The 18,622-nt window shown below is 41.4% G+C and overlaps 1 protein-coding gene across 39 annotated transcripts in view; it reads right to left on the reverse strand.

Annotated features, from left to right (window-relative positions):
• ANK3 (ankyrin 3) overlaps positions 1–18,622 on the reverse strand; it is a 439,766-nt gene that overhangs the window by 13,626 nt on the left and 407,518 nt on the right. For 30 of the 39 annotated variants that reach the window (XM_034777631.1, XM_034777645.1, XM_034777638.1 and 27 more), the window contains 3 exons: positions 16,587–17,271; positions 12,752–13,127; positions 8,334–8,432 (listed from right to left, as the gene is read on the reverse strand). In XM_034777631.1, coding sequence (XP_034633522.1) covers positions 8,334–8,432; positions 12,752–13,127; positions 16,587–17,271 — 1,160 coding nt within the window. Of the gene's footprint in view, positions 1–8,333; positions 8,433–12,751; positions 13,128–16,586; positions 17,272–17,828; positions 18,190–18,622 lie in introns of those variants that run through there. The other 9 variants (XM_034777651.1, XM_034777647.1, XM_034777642.1 and 6 more) reach the window with 4 other exon arrangements.

Below are 18,622 nucleotides of genomic sequence, written 5' to 3' on the forward strand. Positions count from 1 at the left end.
TGGAGAGGGGTTGGGGCAGGCAGGGAGCAGGGGGGGTTGTATGGGTCAGGAGTTCTGGGGGTCCTGTCAGGGGGCGGGGAGCAGTTGGATAGGCGTGGGAGTCCCGGGGGTCTGTCTGGGGGCGGGGGTGTGGATAAGGGTCGGGGCAGTCAGGGAACAGGTAGGGGGTAGGGTCCTAGGGGGCAGTCTGGGGACAAGGAGCAGGGAGGCTTAGATAGGGGGTGGGATCCTGGGGGGTCAGTTAGGAGCAGGGGTCCCAGGAGGGGGGTAGTCAGGGGACAAGGAGCAAGAGGGATTGGGAGTTCTGAGGGGGGGCAGTCAGAGGGTGGGAAGTAGGGGGGATTGGATAGGGGCAGGGTGGGGGCGGGGCTCCCTGGGTGCACACGCTAATGAAATGTGCTGCACATGCCTATGGCTGGCTGGCTTTGCAACCAGATCTTTGTTACCATACTAGCTGGAGTGCAGTTGGCATCCTCTTTGCTGCTCTCCAGGGAGCAGCATTTTGCTTTCTTTTTAAATCTTCCAACAGCCCTATTGATTTTCTGAACTTTTATTTACAGATTGTGTGTGTTCTCAGGGATCTCCAACTAAATGGGGTTATACAGTCAATGCTGCAGTAATGTGCCTAAGGTTACACTTGGTTCTGGAGAGCTCTGATTTTCTTTTATGTTTGCTTTTAAAAGCAGAAGGAAATAGATGAAGTAAAAAGATCCTTCACATATTAAATTTTTGCAAAAGGCTGGGGCAGATGACTGCATAGCAGCAGCAGCAGCAGCTCTAAGATGCCCTGAGTCCTGTTCTCCCACTAACCAAACCCATCATCAACACCTAATCCGACCAGTCTCAAGATTAAGAACATAAGAACGGCCATACTGGGTCAGACCAAAGGTCCATCTAGCCCAGTATCCTGTCTACCGACAATGGCCAATGCCAGGTGCCCCAGAGGGAATGAACAGAACAGGTAATCATCAAGTGATCCATCCCGTTGCCCATTCCCAGCTTCTGGCAAACAGAGGCTAGGGACACCATCCCTGTCCATCCTGGCTAATAGCCATTGATGGACCTGTCCTCTATGAACATATCTAGTTCTTTTTTGAAGATTCACATTCTTGCAGTTCTTAAGCAGCAACTGTATCTTGTGGTCTCAAGTTTATGTGGCTGTATCGCAAGAAACAAATACCTCATTAAGGTCATTTTCATTGGTGGGTTCGGCCTACTTGGGAAGGCTTCTTTAATCAGATTCTGCAAGTCTGTCAGCTATGCTGACTCTTACAACTGCTCACAGATGTACTGCTAAAGCTATAGGAAAGCGACCTAGTAAACTTAAGTGCAGAGCTAAAAAGAAGAAATGCCTCTGTTGGGGCAGCAGAAAGTGGTTTGAGATTGAGAACTTGGTGATGCAGAAAAAGCTCTATCTACATACAATGTGATTATAATAATAAGCAGTTTGTCCTAAGGGTTATGATTTTACTTTTCTGTTCTGACTTGTTAAAATAAACCAGTAACTTCAATAGTTTCCAAAACACTGACACTGTCACATCATGGATGAGGTTGTGGTGGGGGAAATTTAGAGCACACAGTTACTGTCTTATTCATATTGGGTGAAAGTCACCCCAGTAGAGAGGGCCCTCTCATGGCTGAATGCACAATGTAAGCCCTTGATGCACGGGTTGATGTGGAGCACAGGGCCACGTGCACTGGGTGAAATTCACCCGTAAATCTTGCCACCTTTAGCTTGGTTATATTTTCACTTTCCATAAATAAGTCTCCCTTGAGTAATAAGATTACAAGAGTTGCTGGTTTGTAATAAACCGCTGCTCAGATCCTTCTGCCCTGCTGCATTATTGAAGACAAAGATAAACACCCCTTAGAACCAACTACCTGTTTTCTCACTTCACTATCAAAAAGAATGGAAGGAAAAGAGCCCTGGTTTCTGAATATTTTTGGAAGAAAACATAGAACATCCACAACAGTGTCAAGAAGTAAAGGGAATAAAACTTGCAAAATGATGTTAAATTTGAATATCTTGTACAGAAATTAGGATTTTTTTCATTACAAAATGGTTGTGAAGTGAAAGGCAAATCTTTCACATGACTTTCTGCAAGACACTAATTCAATAATTTTGTTTCTTTAGAATTGTTAAAAAGCATAAAAATGAGTCACCAATTATTGTAATTATTGAATTCATTGGAGTTTGGATCTGCCTTTAAATTTTATACATTACATTATATTATATTATAAATGTTATATATTTGTATATTTTACGGCCGAAGCTCCTATTTTCTTCTTGTGTGTTAATTGCCCGTACTCCTGCACCTCTTTTGTGAGTCCTAATCACCAAATGATAAACAGGGAAAGGGAGAGGAAAAAAATTCTCTACCATTTTGAGATTAGCTCATGATCTGGTAATATGGGGAGATGTGTCTTACATATTTTGTCTAAATGTATGGTCCAATCCTGTAAAGTACTACATACCAATGGGAGTTGAGTTTGAGAATACTCAGCACTTCGCGAGATTGTGCCCTTCAATCGTACTATCCTTGGGATAGGGAAATGACTTTCTCCATGTTTTGAACACAGCACAGCACAATAACTGTACATAGCAAATAATAAATCATAGCAATAACAACAACATATAAAGGAACAAAACAGAAATAAAGAAATGAAAAAGTCAATAAAGTAATTTAGTCCTAACATTACCTGTGGAATCATCCAGTGAATTCTTTTTCCACAAGACTGAATTTATCCTTAGTCCAGAGGTGATCAAATTTCACCCCATGGGACATATAGGAACCTCTATTGCTTTTTATGTAGCAATGAGACAGTAATCAATATAAACTACAATAAAAAAATGTCACATGTGCAACCCTCTGCACAGCAGCTATTCCGTCGTGGAGCAGCCAAGCCTGTAATCACCTGCTTTCATTTACTATTATTGATATGGATAAATAGGACTGAATCAAGATACGGACCCAACACTAAGAGCCAAATCCTGAAATCCTTACCCAGCTCTGACTCAGGAAAAACGCCTAATGACTTCAATGGAGTGAAAAGTGAACAAGCATGTCAAGGGTGTCCCTATTTGAAGATAATGCACTGCTTGCTCCAAACCATAATATATAGGATCAGCAGTACAATGGGCCAGGCAAGTAGTCTGAGGCAGCATGATTTAATTGGAAAAGAGAACATTGGCCTCTCTGGGGCAGTTCAATTCTAGAGCTTGAATTTTTGGTACTTAAAAAAAAATATTGCCCCAGTCTCCTATTTCTACCTATGGCCTCTAAAACAACTAACAGTGAGAAGTATTGACCAGAACACAAAGGAAAGGAAGGAGGGAGGGAGGGAGGAATTCTTTCCTGTACTATAGCCTTTCAAGCTACTGCAGCAATGTAAAAGAGCCGTTAAGAGCTCAGGATCTTGCCAGGGGAGAATCTTTGTGCAATGCAGCTTACACTGCCCTATGATGCCCTCACAACAACAGACCAGTGTGAAAACAGAAACAACATTCTTATTCATCTCTGGCTGCATCAAATACTTCAGATTACAATTACTGCTGTATTGTAGAGAGGTACTGAACAGTTTAGAGATTTTGAAAGATGGCAACAGGCTTCTCCCATAAAGATGACAGAAAGATTTTACTCCCATTGGGCTATATCCAGCCATCCCCCCTGCAAGCCTCCATTGGATTTTAAAGAAGGAAGCATGATTCCCCTTTTCCATGAACGTACAAATATTAATCTAAAAAGGCTGATTTGAAGTGCCATGAATAGCTGGAATTTATGCTACTAAAGGTGAGGCTGCAACTGGAGTACTGTGTCAAGTTTTGGGCCCCACACTACAAGGACCTGGAAAAATTGGAAAGAGTCCAGCGGAGGGCAACAAAAATGATTAGGGGGCTGGAGCACATAGGGTGACCAGACGTCCCGATTTTATCGGGACAGTCCCGATTTTAGGGGACTTGTCCCGCGTCCCGACCTTAGATTGGTCGGGACACACTTTGTCCCGATATTGGGGGGGGGGACCGCGGCAAGCCGGCACTGCTCAATTCTTCTTCCGGGCCCTGGGGCAGTGCAGCTGAGTTCCTGCCAGCCAGCAGGCGCCTGCAGAGTGCTGCAGCCCCACTCCCCAGGCACGCACAGAGGCAGGGGCGGGGCTTGTAGGCACCAGCAGCGAGCCCCTCCGCCCATGCCCCCTTCAACCCGACCCGCGCGCAAGCTATGCGGACAGGAGCCAGAGGGACGCTCCCTCCTCCCCCTGCTGCCAGCCCTGCGAACATGGCTGCAGCACGGCCGCGCTTCTCCCTCCTGCTCCTCGCCCTAGTTGCCCTGCTCCTGCCCACGCAGTGGCCTCTCTGCTTGGCCGCCAAGCACCTGGACCGGTGCTTCGCTGAGTGCAAGCGCTGCACTGACCCAGAGTGCAGCAGTAAGTGGGTGCGGGGTGCTGGGGTCCCCGGACGGGACCTGCCTGCTGGATCCTGAGGCTAGCACTGCGGGGCGGGGGGGAGGACTGTGCCAGGCAGGCTCTGGGAGGGAGGACGGGGGGGTCCGATGCCGCTCTGGGTAGCCCGTGCGGGATGGGGTGATGATGCTGCAGGGACGGGAGACCCATGGGGAGGCCGGGGTGGAGGCAGTGCTCTCAGGCTGGCCCTCGGGCAGGGCCATGGGGCTGCACTTGTGGGAACTGCGATCCGGCCATGAACCAGATGCTTCTCCATCCCTTTAAAGGGCCAGTAACCCAGCGTCCCGTCGGGTGGGTTCTCCCACACGTGCCGGTCCAGCCCCAGTGTAGGGTGTGAGGGGAGGCGTGCGTTTGGCCATCGGCTCCCCAGCCCCACCTGCAGCGTTGGTACGTTCCGAGCGGAGCGGGAGGGGACGAGTGGCAGTTGACCGAGAGCAAGCTGAGGGAGGGGACCGGGGGACGTGGTCTGAGTGCACCCTCTGGTGCAGGGGGGGGAGGGGCTTGTTTTTTTTTTGTCCCCCTCCCTCCTCCCCCCGCGTCCCGATTTTTCACTTCTGTCATCTGGTCACCCTAGGAGCACATGATTTATGAGGAGAGGCTGAGGGAACTGGGATTATCTAGTCTGCAGAAGAGAAGAATGAGGGGGGATTTGATAGCTGCTTTCGACTACCTGAAAGGGGGTTTCATAGAGGATAGATCTAGACTGTTCTCAGTGGTACCAGATGACAGAACAAGGAGAAATGGTCTCAAGTTGCAGTGAGGAGGTTTAGGTTGGATATTAGGAAAAACTTTTTCACTAGGAGGGTGGTGAAGCACTGGAATGGGTTACCTAGGGAGGTGGTGGAATCTCCTTCCTTAGAGGTTTTTAAGGTCAGGCTTGACAAAGCCCTGGCTGAGATGATTTAGTTGGGGATTGATCCTGCTTTGAACAGGGGGTTGTACTAGATGACCTCCTGAGGTCCCTTTCAACCCTGATATTCTATGATTCTATGAACTATTATATCTCAGGTAAATTCCATCACTATAGCATAAGTGCTATATAAGAATGACAGCAGCTCTGTCTTTCTGGCCTCATCACTGTTTTTCAATAAAAACTTATAAGAAAATCCTATAAATGAGTATTAAAATTCATGTTTTAGATACAGAATTTTTTGGCTATGTCTACATTACAAGCTAGGGGTGTGATTCCCCTACTCGCATACAAATACTGGTGTTAGCTCTCATCAAGCTAGCACAAGTATAAATAGCAGTGTAATCGTGGTAACACGGGTAGCAGCAGCGGAAGCATGGCTTAGCCGTGCCAAATACATATCTGTATTTGTATGCCAGCATGGGAATCACAGCCCTAGTTGATAGTGTTGACATAACCTTTGACTATGTAAATGTTCTAGGGCAGTGGTTTTCAACCTTTTTTCATTTGCAGACCCCTACAGAATTTGAAATGGAGGTACACACCCCCTTGGAAATCTTAGACATAGTTTGCAGACCTCCAGGGGTCCGCGGACTATAGGTTGAAAACCACTGTTCTATAGTAACAATAACCTTTTGCGGACCCCTTACACAGTCTACGGACACCCAGTAGTCCATGGACCACAGGTTGAACACCACTATTCTAGGGCAAGTAAGAGCAAACTATTTGAGTGTATAAGAAAATATACACAACAAATGTATTTATTTACATGACACCACTGTGACAGTGTACCCCATAAGGCTTTATGGGGAGGGGGTGCTTATAAATGTATGTATGACATAACTTGAATATGTTTTGTGCTGCCTGTGCCATGTAACATATCTCCACAAAAGATTATGGTCTACTATATCTATTCATCCTATTTGTACATATATATCATTTTCTACTCGAGGTTAAGAATATGGGCTGTATGCTTGCCTGATTTCTAAGTAAGCGTTGGCTAGGTCTACACTATCCGCCTGAATCGGCGGGTAGAAATCGACCTCTCGGGGATCGATTTATCGCGTCCACTCTGGACGCGACAATCGATCCCCGAATCGGCGCTCTTACTCCACCAGCGCAGGTGGGAGTAAGCGCCGCCGACAGAAAGCCGCAGAAGTCGATTTTGCCGCCGTCCTCACAGCGGGGTAAGTCAGCTGCGATACGTCGAATTCAGCTACGCTATTCACGTAGCTGAATTTGCGTATCTTAAATCGACTCCCCCCTGTAGTGTAGATGTACCCTCAGTGAGGCATTTGGTCAGCTTCTTTAGGAAGGAATTCGCCAGGTTAAGTACCTGATCAGGAGACACTTGAGGAACAATGCATCTTGGAATGCTCCAATCCACATGAGAAGTTTTCCTGGAGACATGCAAGATGCCATGTGGACAATGGCCTCGGCCTGCAAAGACTGAGTCATGCAGGGGCATGTGACTTGCCCAGGTGACTCCAAAACTCCATCTTGGAGCTGGACTTTGCAGAGGAGGGAGGAGGGGGGTCTCCACCCACAAGACAGACTCTATTTAAACCCAGGGGAGACCCCTCCATTTTGTCTTCAGCTGGCTAAAGAAGGAGCCTCTCCACCCCCACCCCCCCCAGGATACTTGAAGGAGACTGAAACAAAGGACAGTAACTACAGGGGGTGTGAGTGATTGCTGGACCCAGGCTAAAAGGAGATTAGCCTGTAAAAGGGAGCACTCTGGAACTGGTGAGGCAATTATCTGTATTCAGTTTGATTAGGCATAGATTTGCGCATTTTACTTTATTTTGCTTGGTGACTTACTTTGTTCTGTCTGTTACTACTTTGAACCACTTAAATCTTACTGTCTGTATTTAATAAAATCACTTTCTATTTAGTAATTCACTCAGAGTATGTATTAATACCTGCGGGAGCAAACAACTGTGCATATCTCTCTATCAGTGTTATAGAGGGCAAACAATTTATGAGTTTGCCCTGCATAAGCTTTATGCAGGGTAAAATGGATTTATCTGGGTTTAGACCCCATTGGGAGTTGGGCATCTGAGTCCTAAAGACAAGCACACTACTGTGAGCTGTTTTCAGGTAAACTTGCAGCTTTGGGACAGGTGATTCAGACCCTGGATCTGTGTCTGGAGCCAGACAGGAGTGTCTGGCTCAGCAAGACAGGGTGCTGGAGTCCTGAGCTGGCAGGGAAAACAGAAGCAGGGGTAGTCTTTGCACATCGGGTGGCAGCTCCCAAGGGGGTTTCTGTGATCCAACCCGTCACAACCACATTATTAATTAATATTATATCTGAGAATACATTCCATCAACATGTTATTGTAAAAAACATCAAACAAGGATTAATCCAAAACCCACTCAAGACTCTCACTGACTTCAATATGTTTTGGATCAGGCCCAATATCGTTATGGGAAAGATATTCTAAAGCACCTAAGAAATTTAAGAACACAAGTCCCATGGAACATCAATATGTCTTATGTTTCTAAATCCTACCCTTAGGAGTTATGGAATGTGTTTTAGGCAATTGAAAGAAAGATAAACCAAAATACTTTATATCACACATGCCTTGTGTGCATACATTCTGTTCCTTACCAGACATGCTTGGAAAGTGGTTATCAACCCTGTAGAGTTTCATTATATCAACCTATGTCCATATACCATTATATCTCACTATATATAGTGACTGTGTTAACGATGCCATGCAGAACACAATGGCATTATGAGAGACAAAAATGCAATGCTGTGTGATTGTTTTCCACCAGAAGACAACCATAAGGCTAGAGATTAGGCAAAGAAAGACTACCTAATATTTTAGTTGTAAATACATACCAGAAATGGAAAGCACATTACAAGAGGGAATCTGATATGACCAACACTGAACATTAGCACAGCAGTCAAGACCAAATCCATGCCAGTGGTACCTCTAGAACTAAAATCACAGAATACCTTCAGAATCACACGCCGGCGATAAACTCTTGTAGTGATTCTCTGTTCCTCATCTGAGCTCGACTCACTCTGAATCTCAATGTCACTGTCACTAAATTCCTGATAAAGGCAGTTTTAGTATATTTTAACAGCACATTTAAAAGACAAAACATTCTGAGCGGGAACACCCAGGAGAAAGAAAAGGTTATCATAGATGTTAATTCATCCTGTATCTACCATGTATGCGGTGTCTGTAATCTTGCCCATTAGTTTATTGTGGGGTCTTTTTTGCTCTTTGCTGTGCTGTAGTTTGATAAATATTCCATTTATGAAGTATCTTAAATGCTTTTAAAGCTTTTTTTTTTTAAATATGGGGCAAATAATGAAATCCCAAAATGCATTTGAACAAATGAATCTCAAGTATCTTACTTTTACAAAATATAGATGTGAGAAAAAACAAACAAGCCACAAGTTACAACTTTTTGCAAAATTATGCTCAAGAATTAGCAGTTTGAACAAAACCAATGCTAGAAATCTTGGCCCATAATGTTCTGTTAGAGATTGTTCCATTTCCTGCCCGAGGAAAAAAAGCAGTTCATGGTTTCTGAATTATGAGCATGACCAATGCCCACTGATATCTTTCCATTGACTTCCATGAGCACTGGGTAAGACCCTAAATAGGAAATGGAATCTTAGAAATGAGAGCGGGTGAGGAGAAAGGGATGAAACTGTACTGGATCCATGAGTGTAACAAGTCAGTTACCTCCTGAATGATTAAACAGTAAACACCAGTCAAGATCTAGGGAGATAATAAATAGGTATTTTTCATTTGTAGAATTTTATTGAGTAAATGGCTTTCCCACTCAAAATTTATCTGATTTCAAATTGTATCAAATAATTCCAGGGCTAATTACGGTCTGTATTTATTTTAAAAAACTAATAAAGTAATTTAGAAAGATTAAATTGTGACATTGTCTTGGTACAGTAAGATGAGTATTCAGACCCCAATGCCCACTTGTGATCACAAAAATCTGAGCATGTGCATGTGTCTGTTCTTTGCATACACTAAAGTGTGCATTTCCACAAACCATGACCAATTTTTTAGTGTGCATACAGGTGGCTGTGGCAGTAAAATGAGTGCACATGCTACAGGCACAATGCAGTGGTAGAGACCAGTCTGAAAACTTGGCCAGGTATCAGCCACATTTTTTATGAATCTAGAAATATGGTAATTATCTCTACAATTATTCACTATGACTCTAAAGTTGAGAGAGAAAAGGAACAATATTACCTATTAAAATTCTGCTAACTAAATATATTAAACCTCTTCCTTTTTGTCTATCCAGCCCAGCATGTAAAACTAAAGAGTATTTCTCAGAAATGATCTATAAAGCAAAGAAAGCAAGCATGAGAGAGAGGGGGGGGGGGGAGGGGGGAACAGAAAAGTAATATTCAGAGGAAAGGAATGCAGATAGGTAAACATCTCAAGACAATACAAACCTGTAATGTGCTAACCACACTACTTCTGCTATCCAAATTAATAAATCAAATTAGTTTAATTTAATTAGGATAATAAAAAGTGATAGGAAACAAAAATGGATTCCCAATAATCACAAAGATGTTGGAGAAAGAGTGCCATTAATTAAGGGGTTAAAGTATCTTCTTTTAGTTATGATGGAATTTTGCCGCCATTGCATTTGTAGCGGCCATGACACTATTACAGCACTCCAACAGGAATAATGTTTAATAGTTCTGCGCCTTTTATTTAAGATAAAATTCATGTGAACCTGATGCTTGTGAAAGGTGCAGCCAGAGCATCTATTCTTTGAACATAGTACAGCTGGGGCAGTGGCAGAAGAGATTCCCTAACCATGCCAGTATGTCTCAAAACCATTTTTTAGTAGGTTCTCTGAAGAATCTTTGCCAGCTATAAAGGTGACAGTTAATGAAACGGTAGTGATGGTTTCTATAATGTGGAACTTGTTCATTAGGAACTAGGCCACCAACTCATTTCACACAAGCAAGCAAACAGCTACCCAGCAGTAATGGTTTGATTTACATCCATAATACTCTGGGCCGAAATTTGAAACGGTGGCCTAACGATGAAAGCCCATATCCCATTGCAAACTCCCGAGCTCCTTCTTAATGTCCCTTTCCATCCTCAATGCCAAATGACTTATTTTGTGCAGTAATTGAAATTGTGCAGTAATTTTTTCCTGAAGTCCATCTATTTTCCCAATCAGACTATGATTTCTTTTTTTCTTTATAGATCACTTCTGAAGAATACCTCACAGATATATTATAGTGGAAATTCTCCTTGTCTTTTCAAGTGAGTATATGTGATAGCTCATTTAACTACTGATTACAAATCATTCAGATCAAAGAGAGTAGAAAAACCAAAAGAACCCATGTCTTCACTGATGTACCATAACAGTAGAGTCACTAGTCAATTCTAGCAAACTGTCTGGTAGTCTTACAAGGTTTGAGAGAGACTCAGAAATCACATAGCTCTGCAGTATCCAGCTTATTCAAAGGTTGTGTCATTAAGGTGACTTACTTGTTATTTGGGGGAAGTGGGGGCGGAGAGAGAGAGAGAGAGAGAACGAACTATCACCCTCTCCTGGATGCTACAAGAGAAGTGCTGAAAGCAGTCTTGAAACTATGCACACATTTATTTTCCACATTCCAGCATAGAATCTTCAAAAGTGAAAAGAGCCAGAGAATAAAAAGTGGCCAACTGCCTGTTTTCTGACACTTGGGTAACTACCTGGTGTAAACACAAGTAGAATGAAGGGCTTTTACAATATTTTTGTTTAAAAATTTTTAAAAGTAAGGAGAATCATTTGGGTCTAGTGCACTAAGCATGAATCTGGGAGTCAAGACTCCTGAATTCTGGTGTCTGTAATGCAACTGATTCAATTTGTGGCCTTGGTTAAGTCACTTATGCTGCCTGCCTCAGTATTCCCATTTTTTAAAAATGAGGACAACAATACATTCTTAAGTTCTGATGTGAAGTCCATTGAAGTAAGTAGGAATCAATGCATTGATTCAACTAGCTTTGGATCAGGTCTTTACTTTACAGGGGTGTTGAGAGAATTAATTAATACCTGTAAAGGACTTTACAGCTTAGATGTGTCACAAACTAATAAATAAGAATGAAATACAATAGTACAGTACATAATTGCTAAGAATGATTATGTTACCGGGTATAAAGGGACGCGGGGTGAAACAATTAGGGAGCACTTTAAAATGAACTTAAATTTAAACTAATTTACTGTATCATGTTATGAAAAAATTTAGTACATACTACAAATGAAAAAGTTACACTGCAAACAAATTCCAAGATATATTTACATGGATCACTTAATATGTATAATTCCTTAATTTATTGCCCTCAGTAAAATAGAGTCCCTGTATAGAGGACAAAGGGAGATGGAAGGAACTCCAACCCATCTGCCCTGAGATTTTTCTTAGCTATTTTATAGATCATTAGCTCCCTGGTGGCCTTATTGTTTATCCAATGGTAACCTTCCAGCTGTCGGGCTTCATAAAACAGAATTGTCGTGCTGTAAACAATTATTTGAACAAACTTAATTAGGCTGCGGGAAGGAAATCAGCTGTTGAGAGTTGCACTAAAATTCCATCTTGAGCAGACAACTGGCTGAAAGGATGCTGTGGGTGGAACACGCACATGCCCAGTAAGTATTTAGGGACATGCAAAGTAGGCAATGTAAACTGAAGGGGAGGCAGTAGACCACACCGATTACTAGATGGAAGAGCATGTCCTCTGCTAGAGAAGTGCTTTGTACACTGGTAATTCTCTGTAGACCTGTGAAAGACCACACAGCTTGGCCTTGTGCATTTTCAGTGTGGATGAGTGTGTCAGGGGAACAAAGCACAAATATTAGGTTAAATTTCACCAGCTAGATAAGGTATTTTCCTGAAAATGAATGTAGTGAAAAAACAGGCGGGGAAGATTCTCTGCCCCGCTCTGCTTGTTTTGATGGCACAAAGAACGGAAACCATCTGCATCTCTCCTGTAGGAATAAAACCACGGAAGCTAGTTCCTGGCACCACCCTTGACACAGCTACCAGCATAGCAGGCATGTCAGGGATGGGAAGGAGACATGCTCCATGGTGACTGTTGCTAGCTGATACAGCTCAGAGCAGCCAAGAGGGCAAGGCTGGGTACCATACAGAGAATTACGGAGAATTGTTTCCTTGATGCCCCTCAACACTATTTCACCCTTGCCACTTATATGTCAAAACTCGGTGGTCGAACCATTAATTTCCATTATTGTAATTTATTAAATTAATCATACGAAATTGGTGTTAAAAGGGAGAAAAATGAGTTAACAAAATGAATTTCACTGTAAGTTTACAAAACTTTGTCGATTAATACGTATTCAACTAGAAGATTAAGAATTGCAGGACCATACCTTTTGTTCAGACGTTGCTGCTCCCGCCTCTTCCTGGATGTTTGCTCTTGGCTTGCTATCTTCAGGAGTTTTCCAGCTCATCTTCTTCATGCTGACAGGCACAGAGGTTTTAGGCTCTTCTACTGTTGGCTTGCTGGTCTCTTCTAAAGATTTCTGATACGATGTTAATAATGTTTGCTCTTCAGTATGGACAGAACTTCGTGTTTTTGGTTTCAGAGTTTCCTTGTCACTCTGTTTTCCCGCTTTGTTTACGGACTCTTGAACATAAGATTTAGTCTTTACTTCTGTTGTAGTTTCTGTGCGGCTTCCATTGGCTTCAACTTTCCCAGTTTCTCCTTTCAGATATGAGGTAATAGAATCCCTACATTGGTCCGGGCTACAAAAGATAAACAACAGAAAATCACACAATGATTTCAGAAATGCTAAACAATTAGCTTGCTGTCAAGATGCCTGTATTCTCAGTTTGTACTTTTTAAAAACAAAGAAGCAAATATTTAAATGTAATATTTGAACATCAAGCTATTTAATATTCCTGTATTAGGTACAGTAATTTCTGCCTGGGTGGTCTCACTTGCAAAGACATTGAGAATTTATAGTTCCTACTGAACACTGAAAATCAGGTCACATGTTTTTATTCTAAGCCCTTTCCAGTTAGGGGGAAAAAAGAAAAAAAAAAAGAGGAACAAACCAGGTCCACCAACGTGGCCTTATGAACATATGAGATATATACTCACCTGACACTACTGGTTGATTGCTACTTACTACCCTGAAGTTTCTGACTGCATTTGGTCGTATACCTCAATTTATCACTGATGCTCACATAATTAGCTCTTTTCTGAGAAAACTACAAAGTTGGTAAATAAACCATATCGAATTGCTAATGAAACAGAATAAACATCCTGCTAACAAGACATAATCACACATTTAAGTATCCTGTCTGTAATTCATTTAATCAGGTACAATATCTCTTGAATTAGGTATATTTCTCAATTAACCCAATTTATCTCTGGATAAATCATACCAATATTAAATCATTCACATTGCAGTATTGAATTTCTCATCACTTAAATCCTACAGCCACTGAAGTCAATGGCAAAACTCCCAATGAATTCAATGAGAGAGGATCTAGCCCTTAATAAGTATATCAAAATGTTTTAAGCCAGATCCTGACGTGGTATAAATTGGTGTTGCTCCACTGAAGGCAATGGAGCTCTGCTGATTTATACCAGCTGTGGATTTTACCCCTTAAATTGATTTCACTCATGAAAGGTGCAAATCAAGAACCAAGAACCAAGAATCCAGCCTAAATATTAAGTTGAGGGGCTTGGTAGATACAATGGGCAACAGCTACAGTAGTGCCTTCCACCCCTTCACCACATATGAAAGGCATGGGACTACAAAGTCTTTCAAGAAATAGACTATGAATGCCCTTGATCCTGCAAAGCAATTGACCATTGGAAAACAGACAATCTCCTCTGCCCACTTTTAAAAAGGTGTGGTAGGCTGATGTGACAGAAATTATTTCATATAAACATCTTATTTATAAAATTAATTACAATCCTGAAGAATTTGGGATATGGCAAAAATTAACCTCTTACTTGTGGAAAAACAAAGATATGCAAGCAAAGGGAACAGAGATTTAGGGAGTGGTGTGGGAATGGAAGTGGAGCAGTACAGGACTCTGCTTTTATAAAGTGTTTATTTATTGTTTGTCCATAGTTCATATTCTTCTTCTGCATAAATCTGTTTAATTGATTTTAAATAAAAAGACATTTACTTTTAAAAAATGGAAAAGAAATATCATCAACAATACTGGAAACACCTAGCTCTGAAACAGACACATTAACTACCAATCCTGATACATTATTTCAAAGCTACTTATTACTTTTGTTATTAATTATTAATTATTATTATTATATTTCTTTATTCATATTCTGGTAGTATCCACAATGTGTTAGGCACTGTCCCCATCCCAAAGAGCTTACTATCTAAGATTTCTTGTGAAGAAAAATTGTTTAAAAGGGATGCAGCATAGCCATGTTCCTACAAATTATGACAATGCAGCAAAGAAAATGACAAACAGGAAGTGAAGACTGGTTGAAGGGAGACTCCAGAAAGTGCACTTGTTGCATGATAGCTAGTGAGCTTTACACTTTTGTTCAGAAAATGAACTACAGATGATCATCTAAGTACTAGAGTAGTTCATGCACATGGTCGAATGAATACATTTTACTGGGACTGTACTCTGAAGTATATTATTGCAGGCTTGATTATTATTTGTGCTTGACTCTTTCTGTATGGGAGTGGAAATGCCATGAATGTGGTGTTTCCTTCTACGGTATTTCTGCATAAATGGCAGGGGGGTTGCCCTCCCATTCCTCAAAATCTGCCTGGCTTTGGAGATCTGAAGCAGGCAGGAGACATCCACATAGAGGCTCCTTTCCTTTGCACAGCTACCCAGGGATACTAACACTGTTGGCCTAGTTCCACATCATGGAGAGGAAAGCAGCACAATTTACTTCTGGCTTAACTGGGTTGTAGAAGAGAACCCATGAGAGCAGGGCACAGACACCAATTCATTTGTGGATGTGGAAGGGAACACTGAGTAGGGGGCATTAATAAATAAACAATAAGCTAACCATACTTAGAGTATGTCTACACTGGAGATGGAGGTGTAATTTCCAGTGTGGGTAAACACACCTGTGTTAGCTGTGATCAAGGCAGTGTGCTAAAATAGCAGTGGAGTGGGCTAATCAGCCGAGTATGATCCTGTCTGAAACATAGATACATACTAGGGCGGTTAACCAATCCTGCTACTTGTGTTACCATGCCAAACGGACATTTTTAGCACACTGGCTTGATCAGTGCTAGTACAAGTATGTCTACCCAAACTGGAAATTACATCTCCAGCTCCAACATAGACATAACCTCTGTTAATTACTTTTTTTCAGTGTTGTGGTGACATAGGCCTGGTCCACACTAACTCCCCACTTTGAACTAAGGTACGCAAATTCAGCTATGTTAATAACGTAGCTGAATTCGAAGTACCTTAGTTCGAACTTACCGCGGGTCCAGACGCGGCAGGCAGGCTCCCCCGTCGATGCCACGTACTCCTCTCGCCGAGCTGGAGTACCGGCGTCAATGGCGAGCACTTCTGGGATTGATCCCAGAAGATCGATTGCTTACCGCCGGACCCGGAGGTAAGTGTAGACCTACCCACAGACATAGCATTTAAAAGACAGTCTATTCTTAAACAGCATAGTTTAGTGAATATTGATTTTTAACTTTTTATTTTCACTGTCTTTTAAACAACTAGTGAAGTTCTTGCTTGCTGTGAGGATGCCTAAGCCTGTTGTATGCATCATTTAAGACAGTTATAATATTTTACAAATTATTTAAATGTTGGCTTTAGATATTTAGTTGTCAGAAATGTTTTTTTTAAGTTATCCTAATTCTAAAGCTGTCAGTGGGAGAGAAGCATAGTTGCAAGATATGTATTAAGGGCCTAATCAGTTGACCTAAATTACTTTTGGAGTGTTTCCACTGGCTTCAATGGGCTTTGGATCAGACCTTTACAGAAAACGTAATCTACATCTAACAGAAGATAAAGCATAGTTATCTGACCCATATGATGATAGGTATTTAAAAATATATATATTTTCTTGGATCTTGCTGATAGTGTTCCAGATTTGTGTAACAAATGCAAATACATTAAAACCATGCTATGAACTTGAATAACTTCAGAAGGCTTTTTTTAGAAATCTAACATCTGGAAGTGAAAATAACATTGAAAATGATTTGTTTGAAGACAAACATCTATATTCCAGATCCTTACCTATCATCTAGCCGATCTAGTAGTTCACCACTTATTCTGCGCCCAGGCGTTGGTGGTTCAACATGGATACTTGATGCCTCACTCTGCCAACCTGTAATTGAAGACATTTCCTGTTCTGCTTGCTGAACATCTTTAAGAATAGACCACACTTTTTCTTCCGTCATCTCCTCAGACTCAACTCCTTCTTCAAGATGAATGTCCTCAAACAGAGATTTAAGCTTTTCTTCTGTCATCTCCTCATCAGTACCAGACTTTTCTCTCTCATGCTGTTCAGTTCTCACTCCTGTTTGACTAGTCTCTTCACTCTGTATTTGTTTTGAGTACTTAGCATCTTTTGATATCCCACCATAACTACCAAGATACCGAGGATAATCATTCAGGTCCACTTCCTCCAAATGGCTTTGGCCTACAGACATATCTTTAGGTGTTCTTTCTTTAGGTACTGGGAAATCAGGTTTGCTGTCTTCCAGTGAAGTATCTTCTTCAATCACCACTGGAGGTCCTCCTGCTGTACCGTCTATATTTCCCTGTGAAGTCACTAATGCATCACTCAGTCTACTAGGAGTTCTAAGGGGTGACTCTATACTAGAGATATCACTAAAGAAATCATCTTGATGGAAAGGGGTGGTTGGCATGAAGCGCAACCCAGTGGGAGTTTCCAGTTCCACTTGAATGGTGGGATAACCTAAGGAAGACAGTACATTTGGACTGACTGGAATGAAGTATGGAGCAATACATAAGTAAACATGTAAAATGATTGATGAATTACAGAAAATATGAAAATATGAAAATGAGATGTTGTAGCCATTTAAGTGTGAATGTAAATTTGATAGATTTATTGGTTTACCCAAATGGATGCAACACAAATTAGAGTAGCTAAAATGGCTAGTTTCTAAAATGGTGGCAGCTACTGCTTTTGACTTCTTCAGAAATCAACACTCTGTAGAGGTTCTAATGAATGGTTTTGAAGCCACTTTAAGATTTTTATAGCTACAGCACACTGACTCATGAGCAAGCAAATGGAATAAATATGTATAGAGTTGGTGATCCTTTATATCTAACATTGTATTTTGTGGCCAAATTATGTAACACTCTCTCTCTTTGTTTTGGTTCGTGCAAACTTGATGAACATAATCTAAAGGAAGAATCTGATCATAATGCTGGACAGCCAGGTTGTGTTGTGTGGCGTGTATGTGTGTGGGCGGGGGTATTTTTGTTGTTGTTGCAAATATCTGTCTAAAATAGGTCCACATTTTTAATATCCTAGTTTTAAAAATTACACAATACTTACAATACTATGCACTAGTATACTCCAATTTAATCATTGTGCCACAAAAATATAATCGTTAAGGAACAAAGAGTAGAAATGAATCTCAGTGTGGCTGGGAAAGAAGAGCAGATTTTAAAATACAGCAGAATAAAATCTAAAAATAAAAAGGTGTCAGCAAAAGGATTACAGAACACAAACACCACAGGGGAAGAATCTATATAAAAATTTCTGGTACAGTAAAGTTATATAGATGAGAGGACTGTAGTGAGTAAGGAGATCTTGGTGATCTTGGAGACTGAGGAGATCTTGGTGACATGGGTACAATCAGAAACACTGATCAAATAAAGAGAGAAAAGAAAAGATAAGTAATGAAAACATGGGAAAAATCATTCTCAAGGATTAGACTGAATACACACAAATGAATGACAATGAAATATAAAATTTACGCTCCAGTAAACAAATATTAGGCTGAATATCCTAGGAAAGGAAGACATGTTTGGGGGTTAAGTTGACATTGTGGTGCCTGTTGAAGGAGGTGTATCAACAGGATTTTTTCTGAATCAGCTGAGAGAAAGGTTAAGAGTGGTCTGGTCTTGGTGAGGAAAGGAAATTTGAGGAAGGTGAGGAGAAGAGAAGAGGAGAGACAGAAAGTAACTGTGGAGAAGCACATTTTCACTGCTGCTACGATTAAAAGGTGCAAGCAACATTTCAAGAGGAACTTTCTTAAAATGTCAACAGAAAATTATTTCTGCAATGCAATGATTCA

Source organism: Trachemys scripta, chromosome 7 (genome assembly GCF_013100865.1).
Source record: "Trachemys scripta elegans isolate TJP31775 chromosome 7, CAS_Tse_1.0, whole genome shotgun sequence".
Taxonomy (NCBI): Eukaryota; Metazoa; Chordata; order Testudines; family Emydidae; genus Trachemys; species Trachemys scripta.